At 45.8% G+C, this 18,783-nt stretch overlaps 2 protein-coding genes across 3 annotated transcripts in view; both read left to right on the top strand.

Moving 5' to 3' along the window:
- LOC144587237 (uncharacterized) overlaps nucleotides 1–18,783 on the top strand; it is a 139,690-nt gene that overhangs the window by 57,701 nt on the left and 63,206 nt on the right. The gene's annotated exons all lie outside the window — the stretch shown is intronic.
- LOC144587072 (uncharacterized) overlaps nucleotides 1–18,783 on the top strand; it is a 78,683-nt gene that overhangs the window by 42,518 nt on the left and 17,382 nt on the right. Inside the window, 3 exon segments of the mRNA XM_078386421.1 lie at nucleotides 5,211–5,399; nucleotides 13,384–13,863; nucleotides 14,733–16,211. Of these exon segments, the coding sequence (XP_078242547.1) occupies nucleotides 5,211–5,399; nucleotides 13,384–13,863; nucleotides 14,733–16,211 (2,148 nt within the window).

The raw sequence follows: 18,783 nt of genomic DNA, 5'->3' as shown, positions 1-18,783 counted from the left end.
CCTTGAGCAAGGTGCCAGGTCTTCCTCTGACATGGTGTTTATTTAAAATATTTTTATCCCACCATTCACCTAAAGAAAGGCCCAGTTTAGCTTACATCATTAAAAAGACAGAATTTAAAGCTGACAACGATGAGTAAGCACACACTGTTGTTGTTGTTGTTTAGTTGTGAATTTGTCTCTGACTCTTCCTGACCCCATGGACCAGACCACACCAGGCCCTCCTGTTTTCCGCTGCCTCCCGGAGTTGGGTCAAATTCATGTTGGTTGCTTTAATGACACTGTCCAACCATCTCATCCTTTGTCGTCCCCTTCTCCTCTTGCCCTCACACTTTCCTAACATCAGGGTCTTTTCCAAGGAGTCTTCTCTTCTCATGAGATAGCCAAGGTACTGGAGCCTCAGCTTCAGGATCTGTCCTTCCAGTGAGCACTCAGGGTTGATTTCCTTCAGAATGGATAGGTTTCTTCTCCTTGCAGTAAAGGGGACTCTCAAGAGTCCTCCAGCACCACAATTCAAAAGCATCAATTCCTCGGCAGTCAGCCTTCTTTATGGCCCAGCTCTCACTTCCATACAACACTACAGGAAAAACCATAGCTTTGACTATGCGGACCTTTGTTGGCAAGATGATGTCTCTGCTTTTAAAGATGCTGTCAAGGTTTGTCACCGCTTTCATCCAAAGATGCAGGTATCTTTTAATTTCGTGGCTGCTGTCTCCATCTGCAGTGATCATGGAGCCCAAGAAAGTAAAATCCGTCACCGCCTCCATATCTTCCCTTTCTATTTGCCAGGAGGTGATGGGACCAGTGGCCATGATCGTAGTTTTTTTTGATGTTGAGCTTCAAACCGTTTTTGGCACTCTCCTCTTTCAGCTTCATTAAGAGGTTCGTTAATATTAATGTATTCGCGAAGGCTTTCACGGCCGGCATCTAATGGTTGTTGTGAGTTTTTCGGGCTCTTTGGCCATGTTCGGAAGGTTGTTCTTCCTGATGTTTCACCAATCTCTGTGGCCCGCATCTGAGGACAGGTTTTTTTAATTCCTCCTCACTTTCTGCCATCAGAGTGGTATCATCTGCATATCGAAGGCTGTAGATATTTCTTCTGGCAATCTTAATTCCGGTTTGGGATTCATCCAGTCCTGCCTTTTGCATGATGTATTCCGCATATAAGTTAAATAAGCAGGGAGACAATAGGCAGCCTTGTACTCCTTTTCCAAGTTTGCTGTGGTCCACACAGTCAAAGGCTTTTGCATATCAATGAAGAAGAAGTCGCTGTTTTTCTGGAACTCTCTGGCTTTCTTCATAATCCAGCGCATGTTAGCAATTTGGATAGAGGCTTGTAACCTCTATCCAAATTCCCTTGGATAGAGGCTCGTAACCTCTATCCTGCCTATCTCGTCGCAACAACCAGATAGGCGGGATATAAATAGAATAAATATATAAATTTGGTCTCGAGTTCCTCTGCCCCTTCGAAATCTAGCTTGCACTTCTGGGAGTTCTCGGTCCACATACTGCTGAATCCTACCTTGTAGGATTTTGAGCATAACCTTGCTAGTGTGGGAAATGAGTGCAGTTGTATGGTAGTTGGAGCATTCTTTGGCACTGTCTTTCTTTGGGACTGGGATGTAGACTGATCTTTTCCAATCCTCTGGCCATTGTTGAGTTTTCCAAACTTGCTGGCATATTGAATGTAGCACCTTAACAGCGTCATCTTTTAAGATTTTAAATAGTTCAACTGGGATGCCATCACCTCCACTGACCTTGTTGTTAGCTATGCTTTCTCAGGCCCACTTGACTTCACTCTCCAAGTTGTCTGGTCAGCAACTACATTGTCTGGGTTGTATGGGAAAGGAAAATGCCTTTAACCAGGGGAAAGAAAGCTGAGCAAGTGCCTTGTGAAATGGCAGTTGGGTCATATCAAGAAAATGGAGATTCTGAGGGAGGATTTACCTCAGATCAGGAGAGAGAGACCTCAAGGGAAGACCCATTAGATTTCAGAAAGTGGAAATTGGAGCTAGAAATGAAAGCCAAAGCTGAGGAAAGACAAATGGCCTTAGAAATGGAGAAAGAAAGAATGAGACAAAGAGAAATGGATAGGAATGCAGAAATGGAGAGAGAGAAGATTGCCTTAGAGAAAGAGAGAATGTTATTTGAACTTAGGAGGCTAGAACTGGAGGCTCTGGCCAACAATAACAATAACAACGATGGCAGAGCTAACTCTGAGGGGAGACAGTTGTCAAAGGCAGACCTGAAAAGATTCCCAGTCTTTAGAAAAGGAGATGATCCGGAATCATTTCTGGTGATGTTTGAGAGAGCATGTGATTTTGAAGTGAGGGAATCTGAAAGAATGATAGTGTTGAGATCTCAAATTAGTGGAGGCCTGGCTGAGATCTATGCTGAGATGCCTTTGGAATTAATTAAAAATGATGAGGAATACAAAAAAATTTGTTTTTGCCAGGTATGGCATAAATTCAGAACATTTGAGACAGAAGTTCAGGGCTCTAACCAAGAAACCTGATGAGTCTTGCTCTCAGTTAGGGGCAAACTTGACCAGATATCTGGACAAATGGCTTGTACAGGAGGGAGTTCAGACCGTACAGGATCTTAAAAACATCATTGGACTGGAGCAGTTTTATTCTCTCCTACCTGGAGAACTGAAGTAATGATAAAACTAAAGCGAAGCTATGCCTTTTACCAATAATTTCTATCCCATTCCAACACATTGGTATGGATATTATAGGACCATTGCCTAGAGTCACCCAGAGGGGGAACAGATTTATTCTGACCATTGTCGATTATGCCACACGATACCCAGAGGTCATTCCTCTGAGGAATATTGAGACTCATACTGCGGCTGATGCCTTGCTGAGTTATATGAGCCGTATGGGCTTTGCGTCTGAAATAGTAACTGACTTAGGATCATCCTTTACCTCAAAGCTCATGCAGAGACTGTGGCAAATATGTGGGATCAAACCCTATTATAGGGAAGAGAATAGAGTGTTGTTTGCCATGAAGCTGACAATGAGAAACATGACTTACCATATTGGGAGGGGAGGGAGAAAGCTAGATATAACCCTGAAGATGTCAGAATTAGCCCTGTACTTTCCCATGAGTAACAAAGTGATTTGAGGGCCTTGGTTACAAAGTACCAACAGGTTTTCTCAAGCAAACCAGGGTTAGCCAAGGGAGTGGTGCACAAGATTGATACAGGAGATGCACCCCCACAAGCAGTTACTCCATATAGAGTCACTAGGCCATATGTTGATAAGGTGCGCAAGGAGCTAGATGATATGTTGAAAGAAAACACCATTGTTCCTTCATCCGGCCCTTGGTCTGCTCCTATAGTCTTGGTTGACAAGCCTGATGGCAGTATTCGATTTTGTGTTGACTATAGAAAGCTGAACCATGTAACCAAGCTGGATGCATATCCTATGCCCAGATTAGACAACCTAATAGAGACCATAGGGGGATGTCAATATATTTCATGCCTAGATCTAACAAAAGGGGTTTGGCAAGTGAGAATTGACCCCAAAGATCAGGAGAAGAATGCCTTTTGTAGCCCTTTTGGTTTATACGAGTTCCGTATCCTGAGTTTTGGTTTAAGAAACTCACCAGCAACATTCCAAAGACTTATGGACAAAACTTTACAAGGGCTTAGCGACTTCACAGTGGCTTACATTGACGATATAGGGATCTTTAGTCACTCCTGGAAAGATCACCTTTATCACTTAGAGACCGTGCTGCAAAGAGTGCAAGCAGCTGGCCTAACAGTGAAAGTGTGCAAATGCCAGCTGGATAGCCCCGAATTGAAGTACTTAGGTCATGTAGTAGGGGGAGGTAGGATCAAACCCCTAGAAGCCAAAGTGGAAGCTATTAGTAACTGGCCTAGACCCACCACCAAGAAAAAGGTCCGATCTTTTCTTGGGCTGGTAGGCTATTATAGAAGGTTTATTCCTAGATTCAGCGAGATACCAGCTCCCTTAACTGACGTAACACGCAAGAAGAGTGCTGATAGTATCCAGTGGACCAGCAGATGTGAGGAGGCGTTCGGGAAGCTGAAGGAGGCATTGATAACCAACCCAGTCTTAAGAGCTCTGGATTTCCAGCGCGAGTTTACCATCTTCACCGCTGCATCCAACACCGGGTTAGGAGCCGTGCTGGGCCAGAGTGACGACGGCGGAGATTTTCATCCAGTGGCGTACCTGAGCAAAAAGCTGCAGGGAGGCGAGAGACATCTTTCCACCATCAAAAAAGAGTGTCTTGCTATCGTGTACGCTGTTCAGAAACTTAAGCCATATATTTGGGGAAGACATTTTGTCTTGTGTACTGACCATTCCCCACTATTGTGGTTAAGGACTATCAAAGCCAACAACAGCAAGCTGATGAGATGGGCTTTGATCCTGCAGGACTTTGATTTTGAGGTTCGAGTAATTAAAGGGACTCAGAATGGTGCTGCAGGTGCCCTCTCAAGAAGACCAGAAGACTAAAGAAGAAAAGAATGGACTCATATAATGGTGAAAATAATAAAAGGTTGATGTACATTTACCCATTGATAAATGTTATATGTTATGTAAGCAAAGGGAATTGTATGTAAGTATGTTTAAATGTTATAGTTTATTATTAAGTATGGGCCTGAATGAACATTAGAAGTGTTAATGTATATAGTGGAACTTGCAACTAGAGTGTAAGGTTAAAATATAACATGCAGGTAAGATGTTTAATTAATGTTTATGTAAATGTTTGGTAAGTGTAATGGTATTATTGGGATAATGTAATTTTGTCTTGATCCTCGTTGTTCATGAGAGGAAAGCACTTTAGCTTTTCCCCCATGAAACAACTTGTTAAGGGGGGAGGTATGTAGCATTCAGCCCTGCTCTCATCTGTCCGTCACAGCTGGGCAGTGGAACATCAGCCAATGAGGGGACGGAGGGTGGTGCTGAAGGGGGAGTAGCTGGAGTATATATAGGGGTGTGTGAGGTGTGAGAGGGAAATTGAGAGTTTTGGAATGAATGAGAGTAATGATAAAACTAAAGCGAACGGTAAGAACACTCTGGAGTCTGAATCAGGAAAAAAAGGCATTTGGGAATCAAAGGAGACAAAAAAGGGGATCAGAGAAGTCCCTGAATCCAAATGACCCACACAGGGGAGAGACCATATAAATATATGGAATGTGGAAAGAGTTTCAATCGGACTGGACACTTAACTTCACACCAGAGGCTCCACACCGGCAAGAAACCAGATAACAAGAGCTTCAGTTACAGTGGATCATATATTATACATCGAAGGACCCACAGAGGTGAGAAACCCTATAAATGCATGGAATGTGGAAAGAGCTTCACTGACAGTTCATCTTATGCTAGACATCTAAGAATCCACAAGGGAAAAACCATAGACATGTCAGGAATGTGGGAAGAGCTTCATTCATAGCAGAAGGCGGAGTTCTCATCAAAGAACCCTCAAAGAACAGAAGCAGAAATGCATGGAACGTGGAAAAACCTTTAGCTAGAAAAATAACCTTCCCTCGTATGAAGCAACCCATAGAGAATGGAAATGACACTGTGGCTAGACCTAGGCGCTTTCGCACATCAGATGATATGTCGGCTTAACTGTTTTGGGCTTTATCCTCAAGCAATGCAGATGGCATGACACGCAGTTGGTCACACGGATCCAACGTAACATCAAAGATTGTGTGCCCAAGGGTACGATGTGGAATCACCTTTCATGACAGCAGGTGGCCTATTAAACATCTAAAATAGAACAACACCAGGGAGAATCTTGCAAAAGAGTACTCCCACAAATGCTCTTTCAGTGCTTTCATATTGATAGTCAGGGTGGCTGAAGCTTACATGGTGAAGTCTTCCCTCGAACAGGGCCTGCCCCCACCAGTGAGACTCCGTTTTCTGCAGCCACCCTGTGCTTTTAGCATCCTTCCTAGAAGATGGCGGGGTGGGTCTTTTGGAATACATCTCCTGCTGATGTTCAGAGCCTGGGTGGGACAAAAACGGTAGGAAAAAGAGAAGATAGGGTGGACGTGCAGTGGTCTGAAGCTGAGTTCTGTGAATTATGATCCTTTCATCCCATAAAAGAGAAGGCAATGCAGTGAGCATGACTGATTTTCATTTTTAGAATTGCCTTTTCTTTAGTGAAACCCGGCTTCATTATTTGGTCTCTTCTATTGTTATAGTGCACCTGGCATTTCCTGAATCCTGCATTTTAAGTTCTGGGTGAATCTTTCTTTCTTTCTTTTTCCCTCATGTGAGGATAATTTTCATCCCGTGAGGGGTCACTCTTTGTGACCCCGTGGACCGGAGCACACCGGGCCCTCCCGTCTTCCACTGCCACCCGGAGTTGGGTCAAATTCATGTTGGTTTATCCTAGTTTCTGATATTAAAACCAGTATTTTTTATTAAGCCTTGCTTTTTCATCACCATTTCAAAATCTGTTAATTAGGTATTATCAGTCTTTCAAATCTTTCTTTATTGATTTCATCCTAAAGCCCTTTGTTACACATTTCATAGTGCATTAAATTAGGCTTTCCTACTACCCTCTCTAATTAGGCTTTCCTACTACCCTCTCTTACGAGTTATCCTCCATATTTCCATAAAATCTTTCTCCGTTTTCTCTAATTTATGTTTATGTTGTAAAATGTCAAGAAACTTTTGATATGTGGACACAAACAGTGTCCTTGGCGGAAGCGTAGATGTTGCCCCTCTGGAGGGAATGAGAAGAGACCTGACAGAAACTCCGTGCTTTGTCTTTCTCTCCGGATGCAGAAACTTATGACAGGCAAACGTAATTGTAAATATACTTTGTATTGAAACATTTAACTTAAATAGCTTAACTTCAGGATAACGGCATGTACAGAACACAGAATGACTGTTTACTCACGATCCCACAATCAGCCTGATCACCCTTCAGCAAACGTGCAGCAACAAATGCTCCTACCTCAGCTGCTTTTATACCAACTTCAGCCCCTACAATCCCAGGCACCTGCCCGTGGCTACGGCAGCCTCAGACTTTCCCAGTGAATCAGCTTCAGGAGTTTGGCTGACCTACACACAGTTTGTTTCTTTGGCTTTCCTATGGGTAATTTCCTGTATGTAAACGCCACCTCCTAGCTTTTTTATAATCACATGCACCCTTAAAATCCATGTTTACCAATGCATGATCTGCTACTTTTAAGAACCCTACGTCTCTCTTACAAACTCTAAATCACAATCACTAGGTGCAACTATATATAATCTATCATAAAATAACTTTTATATGATAGTGAATAAAAAGTAAACTTGCATTCGTGAAGTAAACTTCTTTACATCTCCTTTCAATTATGTCTAAAAGCAATAGGCAATGAAAATAGGCAAGGAGCAAAGGGGAAAAAAAGAGTGATTTTAGAAAAAACCAGAGAAACCAGAAACATAGTTCCCCACTTAGGCAGTTGATTTTCCTGCATTTGGGGAAGTCATGGGTGTTGGCACATCCGGGGTGTGGTGGATGGGCCCTACCCTGGGAAAGCCACTTTTACGGTAGTGGTATCTCCCCTGCCAGGTATGAGTTGGAATGGCTCCTGAAAATTCTTCCCCTTTCTGTGCCCTGTCCCCCAAAGGCATGGTGATGCCCCGGCTGCACCTCCTGATCAGAGCAGGGCTGCACAGCCCCAGTCCTGAACGAGGCCAGGAAAGCTCTTCTGTGTTTTGGGGTGCCCCACAGGACCCCCATCAGGGGCTGGAATGTTCCTCCCACAATCCTCCACTGCTTCCTTGCTACAAGCAGTTAGAGAGCTGGGAAGAGAGACCTGGGATTGCCTGGGATTGCCATTTTAAAATATAAAATTTAGTTTAAAAGCTGCTTGTTTTGGGTTAAACCCTGTTTGGGTGAAAAGGTGCTCCGTTTGAGTTGAAACCTGCTTGCCTAGGAAGCGCTTCAGACCAGCGCCGATCAGCTGTTAGGTGGGGAGAGGGGAGGGGGCAGGAGCAGAGAAGAGCACAAAATGGCTGCCGGCTGCCGGCTGGCTTTTAGCTGTTTGGGGCTCTTTTTTGGCTGTTCTGGGGTCTACCAAGGCACTGTGAAGAGCCAGGCTCAGTCTACAGTACCTGGTAAGTGACTTTCTTTTAATTTTTTAAAAGTTTCTGACCTTTTCCCCCATAAGAATGCATTAATTAATTTTCAATTCATTTCTATGGGAAATTTGGATTCGACTTCCAAACTTTTCAACTAGTTCTGGGCATCTAATAGAGAATGTATTTCCAAAGGGTGTTGCAGCAAGGAAACTAACTGTGCCTCGTGACTTCTAACTGGATTACAGTACCTGCTTCCTGATTTCAGCTACTATAGTTTGTATTCAGTTTTTTTTGGCTCGTCAAGAACATTGTTCATGGCTGTTGTGCCTTGCATGCTATAAATGTTCAATTATGTCAAAAGCCCGAGATTTGGTCTTATGCTGAGCATGTGCTACTGCTGGTGAATGGGTTAAGCTTTGTGTTGCTGTTCTTTTGCATAACCTAAAGTAAATAAGGAAAACCAGCTGTTAAATAGTTTGATTCCACTATTTATCCTCCACACAACTAAAAGGAACCTCGGCCAAATCAGACAAACCATTTCTAATTTAACATGGCCTTGAGCTGTAGCTGGGCAGAGTTGCACAACAATCTCATCTGTCGTTGAGACATTTCTATAAGCATGGGGAGGAGGTGGATGAAAGGAAATGTAAAATATAGGTAGTGTGGTATAGGTCCTATCACTGGCTGATAATGGTCTATATGTACTTGAATTAAATTTATGGTACACAAATTTATGGTACATAAACTAGAGTACACAAAGCTTTAAGTCTCCATTTGTTAATGACAGTGGTAATGGTTCTTAATGCCACTGTTGACTGCTGTTCACTTTACATGGTTCAAATGTTATTCTGTTGTAGTTTATTAAATATTTTATTACACTATTTGGTTCAGAATATATTTTCCCTGTTTTCCTCCTCTAAAAAATATGCGTGTCTTATGGAGCAAAAATACGATATACCTTATTTCATCCTTGGTAGGGTTTAACTGATCTTTCTCTTCATTAACATTTATCTTTATTTATTAAGACTTTAAACCATTAAAATGGAATGGTTTAAAGTCTTAATAAATAAAGATAAATGTTTAGCATCACATCTCCATTTGGTCCCATACTCTGTTGACATACCCCAGCAAAGCAACACCCAATAGTAACAAATCCTCAGACTTTACTATTTTCCTTTAAAAAAACCCTAACCGATAAACCCTCACCACTACATTTAATAATGTTTCCCCCCCCCCTTTTTGGCAAGATCCTACCTGGCCACGGTCAAGTGCAAAGTCCTGCACCTTGGAAAAAGGAACCAATTGCACAGTTAAAAGATGGGGGATACATCGCTCAGCAAAAGTACGAGCGAGAGGAATGTTGGAATTGTTGTAGATCGCAAGCTAAATATGAGCCAACAGTGGCTTTTTATTAATCCAGGTTCTCCAACTCTTCCTTCCCCTTTTCTTTCATGGGTTCACCATTTTCAATACATTTGTAGACTTGCAATGCCTTTAAATTAAGTACTGTACAGTGGAGGAAATTTGCAAGTAAACCATGGAACTTTTCTAGTAAAAGCTCAATTCTAATCAAACCCTCCTTTTATTTATTTATTTATTTATTTATTTATTTATTTATTTATTTATTTTATATCCCGCCTATCTAGTCGCGGAGGACTACTCTAGGCGGCTTACAACAGAGATAAAATACTATAAAAATAAAACAACAAATTACAAAACAATTAAAGCTAAAAAGACAATAAGAGAAAAGAAAATCAAAAGTAATCTGGTGAGAAGGCCTGCCGAAACATCCAGGTCTTTAATAGATTCTTAAAGGTGCCCAGCGAGGGAGCTCCGCGAATACCAGGAGGTAAATTATTCCACAGGCGAGGAGCCACCGCCGAGAAGGCCCTATTTCTTGTTTTCTCTTTTCGGGCCTCCCTCGGCGTTAAGCTCCTCAGCCTCACCTCCTGGCTCGCCCGTGTGACCCGGGTAGAACTTGGTGGGAGAAGGCGTTCCGCCAGGTATCGAGGCCCTAAACCATTTAGGGCTTTATACGTAAGCGTTAACACTTTGAAGTCGATGCGGAACCTGATGGGCAGCCAATGCAATGCGGCCAGAGTGGGCGAAATATGTTGGAATTTTTTCACTCCACTAAGTAATCTGGCCGCCGCATTCTGCACCACCTGTAATTTCCGCAGCAACCTCAAAGGAAGCCCCACGTAGAGCGCATTACAGTGGTCTAATCTTGAGATTACGAGCGCGTGTACTAAGATGGTGAGCGCCCCCACTTCCAGGTAGGGCCGCAGCTGGGCTATCCGCCTGAGGTGAAAAAAGGCGGTGCGGACCATCGACGCCACCTGTGACTCCATGGAGAGCACCGGGTCCAGATGGATCCCCAAGCTGCATACCCCATCCTTTGCAGGGAGAATCACCCCCCCAAAAGAGGGAGTTTCCCAAATCCCCGACTGTGGGGTTGCCCACCCTCAGTACTTCCGTCTTGTCCGGGTTCAGCCTAAGCCCGTTCTCCTGCATCCATTCCAGTATAGTCCCCAGGCAGCGCTGGAGGCACAGGACGGCTTCTCCTGCGGTTGGCAAAAAGGAGATGTAGAGCTGCGTGTTGTCCGCATACTGGTGACACGAAGCACCACACCCCCTGATGACCCCACCCAGCGGCCTCATATAGATGTTAAATAGCATTGGGGAGATAATCGACCCCTGTGGAACCCCACAATTGAGGCTCCACGGGGCCGAGACCCTCTCCCCAAGCTGAACTCTCTGGGGGCGGTCCTCCAAGAAGGAACGGAGCCAGGACAATGCCAGGCCAACTATTCCCAACTCGGAGAGCCTCCCCAGGAGGATACCGTGGTCAATGGTATCAAAGGCCGCTGAGATGTTGAGGAGGACCAACAGGGACACTTTGCCCCTATCGGCCTCCCTCAATAGGTCATCACACAGGGCGACCAAAGCCATTTCTGTGCCGTGGCGCGGCCTGAAGCCCGACTGGAATGGATCCAGGCCATCTGTTTCTTCCAGGAGCACCTGAAGCTGGTCGGCCACCACCCTCTCGACTACCTTGCTAAGGAAGGAAACATTGGCGACGGGCCTGTAGTTGCCAATTTCGTCCGCCGCCAAACTAGGTTTCTTCCTAATGGGCCTAATGAGTGTGTCCTTCAGGGCAGATGGAAATCTGCCCTCAAGGAGAGACCCATTTATTATAGCCGTGGCCCACTCTGTTGTTAACGGCCTGGCTGCTTTGATTAGCCAGGCCGGGCAAGGGTCCAAAGAGGAGGTGGTGGCACGACAGCGGTCAAGCGCCCTGGAGACAGTGTCAGGTGTAACAGGCTGAAAGGTGTCCAAAATCACCGGGCAAGACGGAGCGCTGGACATCTCAGCTCGACTCACTGTGCTCAAAAAAGGAGAGAGGTCCCGGCGGATGGCCTCCACTTTTGATTTTAAAAATGCTGCAAATTGGTCTGGCGAAAAACTAGGGGGAGGCCCATCGCCCGGACCAACTCCGGAGAGGTCGCGTACTATACGGAATAACTCCGCCTGCTGGTTGGACGCCTCGCTTATCCGGTTAGCGAGGTATGATCTACTAGCAGCCTTTACCTTAGCAAGATAAAGGTTAGTAGCGACCCTGACAGCTATCCTGTTAAAATCCGTCGGGGCCCTTCTCCATTTGCGCTCTAGCCGTCTCCTGACCCGCTTCCTTGCCCGGAGGTCCCGGTTAAACCAGGGTGCCGGGCGGTCTCTGCGGCGGAGAGGGCGTTTAGGTGCGATCATGTCAACAGCTCTAGTCGCGGCAGCAAACCAGCCATCCACCAGAGCCTCGACAGGAGCGCCAGCCAGGTCAGCCGTAACACCTCTCATGGCATCCTGGAATCCAACCGGATCCAGTAGCCTTCGAGGGCAGACTATAACAATAGATCCCTGCTCCCTGCGGGGGGGAGAGTCATTTTAATGGTACACTTTATTAGGTGGTGATCCGACCATGACAAGGGTACCGACTCAAGGTCAGTCACCATCGGACCACTCTCACTCCCATTGGTAGAAAAAAACAGGTCAAGTGTATGACCCCCCACGTGAGTGGGGCCGTTGACATGTTGGGACATGTTCAAGAAGGCCATGGTCTCCAGGAACTCAAGAGCTGGACCAGAGGTCTCCGCCCCCGCGCGCACGTTGAAATCCCCCAGTACCAATAGGTTCGGTGAACCCAACAGTGCCGCGGAGACGAAGTCCGCCAGCTCCGGTAGGGAGGTGGCTGGGTCGCGGGGAGCACGGTAGCCCAGCAAGATCCCAATACCATCCCTGGCCCCGATAGACACGTGGAGGGCCTCAAGACCCGGCTTTATCACCGAGGAGCGCCTAGTGACCTCCAAGCTGGACTTATGGACAATGGCTACTCCCCCCCGACCCTCCAGTCTACCCTGGTGTTGGACAGCATAACCGGGCGGACAGATGAGAGCTAGAGGGGGACCCCCCTCTCCGCCAATCCAAGTTTCGGTTATGCAAGCCAGGTCTGTATCCTCCTCCAGGATAAGGTCTTGAATTACCTGGACCTTATTGGATACAGACCTGGCGTTCAACAACACCAGGCGTAGAGTGGAAGGCTGGCTGGTCTGGCTACCTCGATGCTGGGGGCTGGTCTCTGTCTCAGAACAAGGAACAGCCTTTAAACATCTGTCCCTAGTTCTTCTAACACGAGCAGGGACGGAGCCAATGCCATATCTCCCCCTACCCGTAATCACAGAAATATTCTGGGGCCCCTCGCTGGGAAGGCAGGCCTTCCAAACCATATCAAAGGAAAAAAGAAAATAAAGGAGAAAAAAGGAGGGGAAAAAGAAAAAACAACTAAGTGCAAACAATCAATTAACCCGAAATAAATAACTTATACAATTATAAAATAAACGAAAGTAATCTAACTAAAATTAATAGCAATATCAATTAAACAAACATTTAAGAAAAAAAATTCGCAGTATAGTAACTAAATAACTACAGAATTCCCCCAAAGGTTATCCCCCACATATAGCCAAAAGCTGTTTTTCTCTGCCAATTGATTTTGTCCCTTTAGATGGTACTAGAGTCAGTGGCGTTTCGTTAACAAGGCAGGAGTCCCAGATCACAAGAACGGGCTCAGAGGTCTCAATATTGTCACAGGGCAGGGTCACAAGCGCTAGCAAGCAAGCTGGAAAAAGATCAAATGGCAGCAAGCAGGCTGAGGCAGAGAAGCAGGCGAGGGAAGAAGGAGCTGGGGGGAATCTCCAACATGGCGCCCGCGTTCCCACGCTCCGGCGGCCTCCCAGCTCCCGCTGATGCTTGCAGGATCCTGCGCCCTCTTGACTGTCCCCAGGCCCAGCAATCCGTCCAGCCGTGCCTCCGACGTCCCCAGTCTCCAAAAGATGCCCCGTTCCTCCACCAACTCCACCGGAGCAAGACACCTCCCAGGCAAACGAGGGACCCCCAAGCTCCTCCAGGCCGCCGCTCACCACCGCTCCGCAGGCGAACCCGGCGTCCTATACTCCGCGCTTGCTCGTAGCGGCGTCCATCCACAGCGCCAGGAACCCAGTGCCAAGATCTCCCCGGCGCGTCCAGCGTCCAGCGCGGCAAGGCTCGTCTCCAGGGAGGGGGGCAGGGCGTCCGTCACCAGCCCGCAGATCTTCTCCCCTCCAGCAATCGCCTCCACACCAGCCCGACGCCCGCCGCTTTCCCAAGCCTCCGAGCCCAGCGGGAAACCGGAGGAGCCCTCTCCCTGCTCCTGCTCCAACTACGATCCCCGCTTGCGAGCTCTCCGTCCGGAACGCGGCTCCTGCTTCTCACCAACAGCATATGTGTGGGGGAAAACAGGGGGAAATAGATAATAGAAATAGATAAAGAAAAATAGAAATGAGAGAGTAAGAAAAAAAAAGAGTGTTGGGGGGAAAAAAGAAAAAAAAAGAAAGAAAGAAGACCAAGAGGCGAACCGAGGCAGCGGAGAGACGCGCTAGCCGTCCGCCATCGGCGCCATCTTCATCCCAGACCTATTTCTGAGTAAGCTGGCTGGATAGATCTGTGGTTTAAATATCTGGTTGCAGAAACAGAGGTTCCCACTGTTTCTCCCACAGGTAAGGCCAGCCTTTGTGGCCTTCAGGAAACTGCAGGGTCCCAGAAGCAGGGAATGGGGAAAGACCTTTGAGTATTCTCTACCTAGAAACCCACCCAAAAAAGGGTTGCCATCAGTCAGAATTGTCTTGATGGCCCATGATTAATATTATTTTGGATAGTGGTTATTATTAAATCACTGTCCCTTGGGGATACTATGCTGTTTTCACAATATGGCAAATTTTCCAAATGTTGCCAGTAAAGCCTTCAGGAGACATATGCCTTTCAAAGGAGTCAAAGACAGAGCAAGCTCTTTGGTTTAGATTCTGCTCTGTGCTACATTCTCACAAAATATTTTTTCCCTATCAGGTAACAAAGACGATGGCCAGAATTATACAGAGCCACTGGCCCTGAAAAGAGTCAAGAGTGAAGCTGGAAAGAAAAATTTAGAAAAACCCACGAGCTAAAGCAGAAACAGCTTAAACGCCTGAAGTGTGGAGACAGCTTCAGAGCAGTGCTGCTAGTTCAGTTTAAAGAACTCACCCTGGGGAGACATCACACAAAAAACATGGAATGTGAAAAGAGTTTCAGCAGGAGAAGAAATCTGCGTTCACATTGAAGAACTCAGACTGGGGAGAAACTATATAAATGCATGGAATGTGGAAAGAGCTTTAGTCACAGTGGTCAGCATAGATTACATCAAAGGATGCACACTGGGGAGAAACGACATAAATGCATGGAATGTGGAAAGAGCTATAGTCAGAGTGGACACCTTAGGTTACATCAAAGGACGCACACTGGGGAGAAACCATATAAATGCATGGATTGTGGAAAGAGCTTTAGCCGCAGTGATGCCCTTAGATCACATCAAAAGACCCACACTGGGGAGAAACCACATAAATGCATAGAATGTGGAAAGAGCTTTAGTCGCAGTGGTAAGCTTACGGCACATCATAGTACCCACACTGGGGAGAAACCACATACATGCATGGAATGTGGAATGAAATTTAGTCGCAGTGATGCCCTTAGATTACATCAAAGGACCCACAGTGGGGAGAAACCACATACATGCATGGAATGTGGAAAGAGCTTTAGTCGCCGTGGTAAGCTTACAGCACATCACAGGACCCACAGTGGGGAGAAACCACATACATGCATGGAATGTGGAAAGAGCTTTAGTCGCAGTGGTAAGCTTACAGCACATCACAGGACCCACACTGGGGAGAAACCACATACATGCGTGGAATGTGGAATGAAATTTAGTCGCAGTGATGCCCTTAGATTACATCAAAGGACCCACAGTGGGGAGAAACCACATAAATGCATGGAATGTGGAAAGAGCTTTAGTCAGAGTAATCAGCTTAGGGTACATCAAAGGACCCACAGTGGGGAGAAACCACATAAATGCATGGAATGTGGAAAGAGCTTTAGTCAGAATGCTGACCTTAGGTTACATCAAAGGACTCACACTGGGGAGAAACCAGATAAATGCATGGAATGTGGAAAGAGCTTTAGCCGCAGTGATGCCCTTAGATCACATCAAAAGACCCACAGTGGGGAGAAACCACATAAATGCATGGAATGTGGAAAGAGCTTTAGTCAGAGTGGTAACCTTAGGTCACATCAAAGGATCCACAGTGGGGAGAAACCACATAAATGCATAGAATGTGGAAAGAGCTTTAGTCACAGTGGTGCCCTTAGGTCACATGAAAGGACCCACACTGGGGAGAAACCACATACATGCATGGAATGTGGAAAGAGCTTTAGTCAGAGTAGTCAGCTTAGGGTACATCAAAGGATCCACACTGGGGAGAAACCACATAAATGCATAGAATGTGGAAAGAGCTTTATTCAGAGTGGTCAGCTTAGAGTACATCGAAGGATCCACACTGGGGAGAAACCACATAAATGCATGGAATGTGGAAAGAGCTTTAGTCGCAGTGATGCCCTTAGGTTAAATCAAAGGATTCACACTGGGGAGAAACCATATAAATGCCTGGAATGCGGAAAGAGCTTTAGCGGCAGTGATGCCCTTAGGTTGCAAAGTGAGAATTCTCTCTCATTTGTAACCACTGATGGAGGTTCCGCAGGCTTGAGATAGCCTAAATAAATTTCCAGGATAGTTAATTAAAGTAAGAAATGGATGACCAGAACATAAACAACGTTGATGATAAGTTAAATAATAAACCTGTTTTATTAGAAGATTTTGGTCTACCACCTTCTTCTTTGAATAAATCCACAGTAAGAGAGATAAGAGACACCAGACCGGATCACACCAGGGCATGTTAAGGTTAGCTTTTAATCTTTTTGTATTCTTCATTATCATTTTATCAATAAGCAGCTGATCTTTTGTGCCCCTTCATGGATTGCTGCCTTGTGGTTGTGAAGGGGTCTGAGTAATTCAGAGAAGCTTTGGGCTATGCTGTGCAGGGACACTGAAGACAGACAGGTCATAGTGCAGAGTTCTGACTAAATGCGATCCACCTAGACCGGGAAGGTGGGGCTTTAGAAGCAGCCCATCTCGGAGAAGTTGCTGTGTTGCTGTATCGTCGTGAAGTGCTGTAGCTGTGGAGCCAAGCCTGAGAGTTCAGAGGAAGCCGTACCTACGTGCTTGGAGAGTGGAACTCTGGCTGAACAGACTGATATATGGTATATGACTATTTACTAGACTGTAGCACTGATTTAAGGCTTTGTGACTGTTAAACTGTAGTGTATAGAACAAGGACTGAAGCTGTAAATATCTGTAAATCTTCTGCATATAAACCAAGTATTTCTGCTACAAGAGTGTTTGCTGACTGTGTCTGCACTTCACTGGGAACTCTGCCGGTTATCACCACCTGGGAAAAATCCTGGTAAAATTCCGCTAACTCTGTCAGCTTTGTAGTCCTTAGACTTAATAGGCACCACAGGCAGGACTCCCTAAGTATGTTAGGCCGAAGCAGCACTCTCAGATGACCCTAAGACAAGTTTACTGTTCAGGAAACCAACTGATTTTTATAATCATTATTTTATTAAAGAAAAAGTAAGTTCCTAAATGTCAAAAACAATCTAAGCCATAACAAGCAAATAAGCATTGTGCTGGTTATTTACAAAGCTGTAGTGAGGCAAGGAAAACATGAAAAATAGACAAGTGTTCAAAAACATTACAAGAATCCAAAAAGCCAATAAAATGAATAAAAACAGTTCCAATAAAGTAATCCGTTAGAAAAACAAAATAGTCCAATTAGGTAAGAAAAAGTCCATAGTCCACAATAATCCTGTAGATGAAAAATACTGTACAAAAGTAAAAATCCTGTAAAAGAAAATGTCCCATTGTCCTGAGAATAATCCAAGAGAATAATCCATGGGGATAGTCCATAAGAATAGTCCATGAAAAGAGTCAAGAATATTCCCTGAGTGCATGTATGAATAATCCATGTGTGTAGGTCACGAGAGAGTCACGAATGACTTCAGGGTCGGTCATGAAAGACAATGTCCATAGGCAAAGTTCCTTTTTTCAAGAGTAACTGGTAAGTCCTATCGGCCCTTCCCACGATGTCATCCAGTCACAGTCCGTCGTTAGGCAAACAGTCCTGTTGTACCACCTGACTTTCTCTCCCATGGGTAACAGATGTTCTTCATCGTGGTCTTCCGTGAATGCACATAAAAGGGTTAACCAAGCGCCAGTGCCGGTCCTCTCAGAATGTTCTCGAGCTGTAAGAGAAATGTAACAATTGTAGAGTGCCTCCATTGCGCATGCTCCGCCCACCCAAGCCTCAGTTCCATTTTTCCGCGTTGCGGTCGGGACCTCACTTCTCGAGCTCTGCTCTTTTTCGCAAAAATATTTTTGGATTTCTCGGGTTTTTGACCCGGATCGGATACCGCTGCCTCCTAATTCTGTTTCCCATTACTAGGACTGGTTTTCGGACTTTTCTACCGTTCTCTGCTTGGATTTGGTTGCCTCAGATTTTTCCCCGCCTTTTTTCTCCCTCGCTGCTAACGGCCCTACCCTAACCTATGCCGTCTGGGCCTTTTAGCCGTTGTGTGCATTGTGATCGGAAGATTCCCCACCAAGATCCCCACGATCGCTGTCTGTTTTGTCTTGGCGAGGCTCACCAGACTAAGTCCTGCGCCCATTGCAGAACTTTCACAAGGGCGGCCCTTAAAGCAAGACAGCAGCGCCTAAAACTGCATCTTTGGGAGTCCACACTCGCAGCCACAAAACCAACGGATTCGGAGATGGCCTCACCGTCAGCGACTCCCAGGTCTGAACCAAATGTTTCCCCTCAGCGTGGCCCGTCGAAACCGCCTCCAAAAAAGACGATTCCATCCAAAAACTCGTCTGGTAAAACGAAGTCGGTCTCCTCCAAACCGACAAAACAAATCAAGGGGAAAGGCCTTGAAAAGACCAAGGACACTGCTGCGTTACCACCGTTATCAGCACAGTCCTTGCCTTCCCCTATACTGGAGGATTCGTCTAGAGACCAGGAATCCTTGTCGGAGACAGCACCTTCCCTGCCTCCTCGACAAGTGGAGCCTATATTGCCGCGCGGAGTCACTTCTCCGACGCCGAGCCAGCTCGTAGGCATCACTACGGGCTTGGCTTCTCCCCACTTAGCCCATCCTCTCCTGGGCGGGGATCGCTGGCTCCCTAGACCTCGCCACCTTTATCGAGGTCGAGATCACCGAAGAA

This window comes from Pogona vitticeps, chromosome 2 (genome assembly GCF_051106095.1).
Source record: "Pogona vitticeps strain Pit_001003342236 chromosome 2, PviZW2.1, whole genome shotgun sequence".
NCBI lineage: Eukaryota > Metazoa > Chordata > Lepidosauria > Squamata > Agamidae > Pogona > Pogona vitticeps.
This window is presented reverse-complemented; position numbering and strand designations above follow the sequence as displayed.